At 45.0% G+C, this 8,253-nt stretch overlaps 1 protein-coding gene across 2 annotated transcripts; it reads left to right on the top strand.

Moving 5' to 3' along the window:
• The first annotated feature begins 713 nt into the window (after window positions 1-713).
• On the top strand, window positions 714-5,024 carry LOC125518581 (LOB domain-containing protein 6-like). Of its 2 annotated transcripts, none has more exons than XM_048683407.1 (4): window positions 714-890; window positions 1,662-2,050; window positions 2,154-2,571; window positions 4,671-5,024. In XM_048683407.1, exons 2-3 carry the CDS (start codon window positions 1,676-1,678, stop codon window positions 2,526-2,528), a joined length of 750 nt encoding a protein of 249 aa, XP_048539364.1. In that variant the 5' UTR covers window positions 714-890; window positions 1,662-1,675; the 3' UTR covers window positions 2,529-2,571; window positions 4,671-5,024. The 2 variants fall into 2 exon arrangements, with proteins under 2 accessions (XP_048539364.1, XP_048539355.1); XM_048683398.1 differs by having other exon boundaries at window positions 724-890; window positions 1,603-2,050.
• The last annotated feature ends 3,229 nt before the right edge of the window (window positions 5,025-8,253 follow it).

Below are 8,253 nucleotides of genomic sequence, written 5' to 3'. Positions count from 1 at the left end.
GCTGAGCCGGGCGCACTGGTGTGTTCGGCTCGCATGAGTAATGCGGCCCCGTAGGGGGCGAATACACCGATGGGCCGACCTGCCTTTCCCGTCGTGCGACGATGAACACCATAGAGAGGTGGTCTCGGCTGCACCCGTGGCCCAAGCGTCATGGACCCCACAAGGAAAGACGACTGGGTGCGGGGAGTCCGCACAGAAAAGATGACGCAGAGGGCACTCTTGCACGGCGAGCTACCAGGAGGCGGGTACTCCAACATTCTTTAGAGGAGTATTATGTCTCTAATAGTGGCGGGTGCCCATTGGATCTATTGAATAAAGACCAAAAACTAAGATCAAGGGTTCAAGGTGAATATTTCTCTACAAAAGGATCCAGATAATTAACAATATAAATATACAATACTAAAAAACATATAAATATACGTAATCTGTATCACAATAAAAGAATTCTTACCACATAAGGTGTGCATGCATATAGTATCATCCATCAGAATGATCTTGGAGAACACCCAAAATCAGAAACTCTCCATTCCATTTGAACCTCCAGTACTGAAGAAAGTGGCCATTTATTTTGAACCACGCAGCTGCTTGCACCATCTTTTGGTCGTCACTTTCATACTCCATTTTTTCTCTACAACAAACAGCCAAGTGGAGTAACTACTATAGCTAGCTAGAGAAGATCAGAGAGAGAGAGAGAGAGAGAGAGAGAGAGAGAGAGAGAGAGAGAGAGAGAGAGAGAGAGAGAGAGATAAAAGGGGGACGCAGCAGCTAGCCAAATACGAGGAAGCCGCTTGCTGGACTCGAGGAGGAGGAGGAAAAGTAGCAGAGAGGCGATTCAGGTCAGCGCGCGGCAGCTGCACGAAGTGAGCAGAAAATTTCGTCCCACAGAAAGGGTGCGTACTCTACTCTGCCGCTCACCGTACGCCGGCCTTGGATCCATTTGCTTCCTTCTTTAATTTGTTCTTCTCTCCCTTATGCTACGTTCTTCTTCTTTCTCGCCGACTTCTTTCTTTCCTAGTTCTTTGATTCTTTGATTTCCTCCTGCTTCTTTCTTGGTGCCTGACTATTAACTAATCCTACGTCTTTTATGGTGTTTTGATCCCATCAAGCACAAATGCCCACAGCCTCACTGCCTCCTATTGCTCTCTTATTGCTCTATATTGATCTTGCGTTGTTGGATGGGAATGGGATAGCAGTAGGCAGTAGCCCATGTGCGGAGCAGCCTTGCCAAGGCGCATGCTCTCTCACTCTGGGAGAGCATGATGAGAAGGAAACTAAAATCAGGATCCAAGGACCAAATCGGTGAACAAATAAATTCTACTGATTTGTCTCGACCATTTTTGTCAAGAGAAATATACAGTTACGTCAAGTTTTTCTAATTTCGTAGAGGTATCGAAGAATAATCTGCACTTCCTTAGAATAGCTTCATGCCATCTGGGCAGTGTGTGTGCAGATATGGCAAGAATAAAATTTATGATCCATTCCCCTTCCCCATTTCCTTTTGCTGCTCCAATTTCCCATACCAAACTTTCCAGAAGGGAAACCGTCACGCCTGACCGTCTGTCTTCTCTTTCTTGCTTGGGATTTGGATCTCTCCTTCGCCAGGAAGCTAGACCGACCCACCCATCGATCGATGGCCTCCTCATCGGCGTCGTCGTTTCCAGGCTCGGTGATCACCATGGCATCCTCTGCGGCGGCGGTTGGCGCCGCGAGCTCCGGGGCGGCCGGCACGGGCTCGCCGTGCGCTGCCTGCAAGTTCCTCCGGCGCAAGTGCCAGCCCGACTGCGTGTTCGCGCCCTACTTCCCGCCGGACAACCCGCAGAAGTTCGTCCACGTGCACCGCGTCTTCGGCGCCAGCAACGTCACCAAGCTGCTCAACGAGCTGAACCCGTACCAGCGGGAGGACGCGGTGAACTCGCTCGCCTACGAGGCCGACATGCGCCTCCGCGACCCCGTCTACGGCTGCGTCGGCGTCATCTCTGTCCTACAGCACCAGCTCCGCCAGCTCCAGCAGGACCTCAGCCGCGCCAGATACGAACTCTCAAAGTACCAGGTAGTAATTATGTACTCAATGATAGAATGCATCAACTGTATTTCTCTAGTTATTATACATGTCGCGAATTTACTCGTCTTAACTGCGCGAGTTTTGCATCTAGGCGGCTGCGGCGGTGGCGGTCTCGGCATCTGTGGGGTGCAACGGGGCGCCGGCAATGGCGGATTTCATCGGCAACACGGTGCCCAACTGCACGCAGAACTTCATCAACATCAGCCACTCCACGGCGATCGGCGCGGGTCTTGGGTTCGGGCACGACCAGTTCGCGGCCGTGCAGATGCTGGCCAGGAGCTACGAGGGGGAGGGCGCTGTCGCGAGACTCGGCGTGAACGGCGGCAGCGGCAGCGGCGGCTACGATTTCGGGTACACATCAGCCATGGGCGTCGGGCCGGTGTCCGGCCTCGGCCCGCTGAGCGGCGGACCGTTCTTGAAACCTGGCACGGCCGGCGGGGACGAGAGGCACACCGCCGCGCAGTAGCCCCCTCCGTTCGATCCGACATCCATCGATCGATCTTTGGCAGGTTCGGCTTTCGTTGCCACACATGCTCAATTGTTACGTTTCCGTTTAATTACTTTCCATTGTGCTCATGCAGTATTCTATTGCGCTCACATATATATATATATATATATATATATATATATATATATATATATTTTCTTGGATCATTCATTTCATATGGTATAGTCATGGTTTTCAATTTCAGTTTCAGAAGAATTTTAGCACCAACCGAAATCACTGAAATTCAATGAATTTCAGTGATTTCAGTTTCCATTTCAGCCAAATGACCGAAATATTCACTTGAATTCAATTAAAAATTTGAAAAAAATTAAAAATATTTTGAAAAATATTGGAATTGTTGTGCTATACTGAAATTGCTGAAATATTTTGGCCGAAACGTAATATTTCAGTGTCTGCTGAAATTACTGAAATTCAGTGAATTTCACCGAAATCTCACTGAAAGTGAAAACCATGGGTATAGTAAACACAGTAGTGCTCTTTTTTCACACTAGGAAGCTAGCACTGTATATGCTGAGTTCGATGCATGCATGCAAATCCAAGTTGATTTAATTTTGCCCAATTTGGGGTTTCGAGATGGACAATTATGTTTGCACTGTGCTCCTGTTGGTTTGCTCATTCACTGTGTACATACAAGCATAATCAGGAGTGTACTTTCAACTCAGCTAGCTTGAACTGCATCGGTTTCTGATTGCTTCCTGTTGAACACCAATGTGAAATTACTAGCTAGTACATGTATGTGCATGCTTTGCCCACACATTCCAATGAACAATTTATCTGACTTACAAGAAATACAATCAACAATTTCTTAGGCAACTGTACGTGTAGCACATGTAGGAAAACATTTTGTAACTCAGTTTATCGATCGTTCCATCTTTAATTAGGTGATTTATTTTCGAAAGTATCGAAGAAACAGCATATCGTCTCTCATGGTCATGGTAATAAAACATATATCTTAATTTATGTACTGCTATATATATAACCTTGAATGCAAAAAGAGTGTGTTCCCGTACTAGATGACTTTGCAGCCGATCTGGATGCGTACGTACAATAGTTGATATTTCATGTCGTGCATGCACAAGTGTTCCCTTGAAGTAAAGATTAAAAAAAGGAAAATGTTGAAAGATCTAAAACATAAGTACTAAAAGGCTCTCGTGTGTTTGTCTCTGCACTCTCTATACTCTATATGTGCCAACCTACAGCTAGCTAATCCTGACCGGCATATTTAGTTTGTCACACACTTATTTTGTGCTACAAGTAGAAATAAATTAACTGATGATAATGTCCTATTGCGAGAAAATGAGTACACTAATTCTGTGGTGGAATATTTATTTGTTGTAAATGATACATTGAGCCATATTTTAGGAACAATAATCGATATATTGCACCTAATATTATTGGAGTTCGTCTATGGCTAATATGAGTAGACTGAATTTTCTTATGCCTAAGTTGATGGGATAGCCCTCTGATTTAATCTTGATCTCCCAATCTGTCCGCAAGTCCCAATGCGGAGACATTGGACGGCTCAGGGCATCTACTTAGATTTAGAAAACACAGAGTTTGTAGTTGTAGTCCTGATTTAAAGTTGACACATCTGTTAATTCTGGTCGGTTGATGACTTTATTAATTCAAAGTTGGGCTCTTTTTGACCCTTCCTTTTAAAAATAGCTGACACTTATTTTAGCATATACATTGCCAACCTGTTGAATTTACTTTAATTAAGAAGACAGAACAGCACTTTCCATATTAGCCAAAGGTGGCTATAGTTTGTGAATAGTATCATTTCACATTTTTATAAGGCCTACACGTATTTTTTTTAAAAGTTGACCACTAATTTGATCAACAGAATATTACTTACATGCCACAAAAAATGTATAATTGGACTCACATTTAAAAGAAGATTCAAATGATATATTTTCGTGACATGTAACAATGCTTTGGTGATCACATTAAGGGTCAATGTTTATTTAAAATACTTACGGTCTTATAAACATGAATGATTGGAGTAGCGCAGTTAAGGAGGTCGATGCATTATGTTTAATATTGGCTCAGTTGTTAGCTCTTTTGTTTCACCCTCTAATGCGCCTGTTAACATCCGAGCAGATAAAATGACCTGAGGACGTATTCACTAAGCTGAAGACTGGACTTGTGAAAAATGTCCTGAAGATCGTTTATGTCTACTCCATTTTACGTGCAGAAAAAAGGAGTTATCGAACCAATTAGCACTGCTTGTTTAATTTGTTGATGTCTTTTGTTCCCTCTATAAAATTCGAACCATATATGTATCCCTATATATATATATATTCCCAGCAGCCAGTGTGTGTGTGGTTTGAGGTTTGATGATTTAGTGGTGCTGCTGCTTTCTTGTCCATTGGATATGCAAAATGTTACAAACGTAGTGGTATGAAATATGAAACTGATAACTGCCGCTGGACTTTTACGGTTTTGCCTGGACCATGTGCATGCAATTACATTAGGATTTCAAATACACTATGTTATTCTGGTGAAAGGCTTTGACTTTGACTTCTGACGATTTACTCCGGGGCCTCTGTAGAAACATGAATATGGAGATGCTGCAACTACACTTTGCTTGTTGCAGGGGCGTGCATGCATAGATATTGATATACTTCTGCAGTACTAGTAGTACGTACTCCGGGACCTCTTATTTGCTAGGCTGCATGCTAGGGCAAACGAGGCAATGAGTAGCTAGCATGCATCCCCGTCAGATATGATCAGAGCCGTCGGGACGTCACGTCCTGACCAGATACTGGTAGTACTACCTAGTGTACGTAGATCACACAAACAGCCCTGCCTCAGAATGGATCATGACAACATATGTTGCCACAAATTAAGTAGCAACTTGGAATAAATGCAGGCACATATATTAGTTACTTGGATGGATGTGGGTGCCGACTGCTTAATTTAGTGGTGGTGGTTTATTTCTACACTTTGAGCAAAGCTCTCGAAAACAGACTTTCATCTTGCTTTATAAATTTAACAACCCAATATTTAAATGTAGGATACGTAACTATAAGTCTGCTAGGGCAACAACACAAACAGCCCTAATAAAAAATACCCACTCCATCCCAAAATATAAGATGTTTTTGCATCTTAAAACAACTTGAAAAAATGTCTTACATTGCGGGACGGAGTAGTAGAAAGGCGGCGTCCTACCGCAGTCAGCGCGTCCATCATGCTGCCTAACCGGTCTTGGTCCCGCTGCCTAGAGAGTGGGTGCTCGTGATGTAAAAAAGTTAGAAACTTGACGATAGAATCAATGACCCATCGTAAGAAGACCCGCTTGATAATCATCTTTTTATGCATCGTTCAAACGGTACAAGTCATCATTGTGAACACTAACTAGAAGTGGCGGCTCCTCCTACCGGCCTGGATGGCCCGAGTTTCCATAAACCCAGCCAGGTCTAGGGCGTCCCATTGAGGTCCTAGAGCCTCACGGACAACACACCACAAAAACGGGTAGTGAAACAAGTGAAGAAAATGTGGCTACCCATCTCTAGGACACCACACAAAGGGCAGAGCCCACCTCCAGGCCCATGTCACTTGACCACCACTGTCCCCAATGAGAGGCAGTCATGTAGGAGCTGGCACATGAAGATATTTAATTTCAACAACGGGGAGGGGGCGCTTTCCACAATGGTGTGGTCCCCACGAGAGCCGACATACAACATGGGCCATGGTATGCCAAGCCTAGACTACAAAATCTGCTATATTCCATGACAAAACCCCCGGAGACGAAACAGAAAACGTCACCAAAGATCATTTTCTGTGACGGTCAACCATCACCAATTGTTTTCCTCCTGGGGAGCACCCTCAGTAACTTTGGTGACGTTCTGGCCTGATTTTTGGCGACGTATTTGGCCATCATTAGGCATGTGCATATTCTGCGATGATTTGTAGTGTCACAGAAAATATCCGGTATCGCAAAAAATGTTAAGTGGGTTAGAAAAATGATTAAAACAATGGTGTGTTGGTGTTCTGAACGTACTACATGATTTTTCTGCCATGGCAGAGTTTATAACATATTTGAATTAAGGGGTAATGAGTTGAGATGCTCGTATCGAATGTTGGGGAACGTAGCATGCAATTTCAAAAAAATTCCTACGATCACGCAAGATCTATCGAGGAGATGCATAGCAACGAGAGGGGGAGAGTGTGTCCATGTACCCTCGTAGACCGAAAGCAGAAGCGCTAGCTTAACACGGTTGATGTAGTCAAACGTCTTCTCGCTTCTACCGATCAAGCACCGAACATACGACACCTCCGAGTTCTGCACATGTTCAGCTCGATGATATCCCTCGAACTCTTGATCTAGCAAAGTGTCGATGGAGAGTTTCGTCAGCATGACGGCGTGGTAACGGTGATGGTGATGTGATCCGCGCAGGGCTTCGCCTAAGCACTACAACAAGATGACCGGAGGAGTAAACAATGGAGGGGGGCACTGCACACGGCTAAGAAAGAATTGATGTGCTTAGAGGTGCCCCCGCCCCCGTATATAAAGGAGGGAGACGGAGGAGGCTGGCCTAGGCGCGCCCCCAAGTGGGGAGGAGTCCTACTAGGACTCCAACTCCAATTCGGACCCTCCTTCCTTTTACTGGAGGGGTAAAGGGGGAAGGAGATGGAGAGGGAGAAGGGAAGGGGGGCCGCGCACCCTCCCCTTGTCCAATTCGGACTCCCCATGGGGGAGGCCACGCGCCACCTCCTCGTTGGCTGCCTTGCCTCTCCCCTATGGCCCATTACTTCCCCCGGGGGGTTCCGGTAACCCCCCCGGTACTCCGATAAATTCCCCAAACACTCCGGAACCATTCCTGTGTCCGAATACTATCGTCCAATATATCAATCTTTACCTCTTGACCATTTCGAGACTCCTTGTCATGTCCGTGATCTCATCCTGGACTCCGGACAATCATCGGTCACCAAAACACATAACTCATAATACAAATCGTCATCGAACGTTAAGCGTGCGAACCCTACGGGTTCAAGAACTATGTAGACATGACCGAGACACATCTTCGGTCAATAACCAACAGCGGAACCTGGATGCTCATATTGGTTCCTACATATTCTACGAAGATCTTTATCGGTCAAACCGCAATGACAACATACGTCATTCCCTTTATCATTGGTATGTTACTTGCCCGAGACTCGATCGTTGGTATCTTCATACCTAGTTCAATCTCGTTTGCAGAAAGTCTCTTTACTTGTTCTGTAATGCATCATCCTGCAACTAACTCATTAGTAACATTGCTTGCAAGGCTTATCATGATGTGCATTACCGAGAGGGCCCAGAGATACCTCTCCGATACTCGGAGTGACAAATCCTAATCTCGATCTATGCCAACCCAACAAACACCTTTGGAGATACCTGTAGAGCATCTTAATAATCACCCAGTTATGTTGTGACGTTTGATAGCACACAAGGTATTCCTCCGGTATTCAGGAGTTGCATAATCTCATAGTCAAAGGAATATGTATAAGTCATGAAGAAAGCAATAGCAATAAAACTTAACGATCATTATGCTAAGCTAACAGATGGGTCTTGTCCATCACATAATTCTCCTAATGATGTGATCCCATTCATCAAATGACAACACATGTCTATGGTCAGGAAACTTAACCATCTTTGATTTGATCAGGGAGGTACCAGACCTGATGTGGAGTAGAGGCA

Source organism: Triticum urartu, chromosome 1, assembly GCF_003073215.2.
Source record: "Triticum urartu cultivar G1812 chromosome 1, Tu2.1, whole genome shotgun sequence".
Classification (NCBI taxonomy): Eukaryota; Viridiplantae; Streptophyta; class Magnoliopsida; order Poales; family Poaceae; genus Triticum; species Triticum urartu.
Note: the sequence above shows the minus strand (reverse complement) of the source record. Positions and strands in the feature narration are given on the sequence as shown.

What these genes read in the sequence shown, in the direction of transcription:
- LOC125518581 (XM_048683398.1), top strand. Translation starts at nt 1,631, where the DNA reads ATGGCCTCCTCATCGGCGTCGTCGTTTCCAGGCTCGGTGATCACCATG. An exon ending in ACGAACTCTCAAAGTACCAG is followed by an intron (nt 2,051 to 2,153) that starts GTAGTAATTATG and finishes TTTTGCATCTAG; the next exon opens with GCGGCTGCGGCGGTGGCGGT.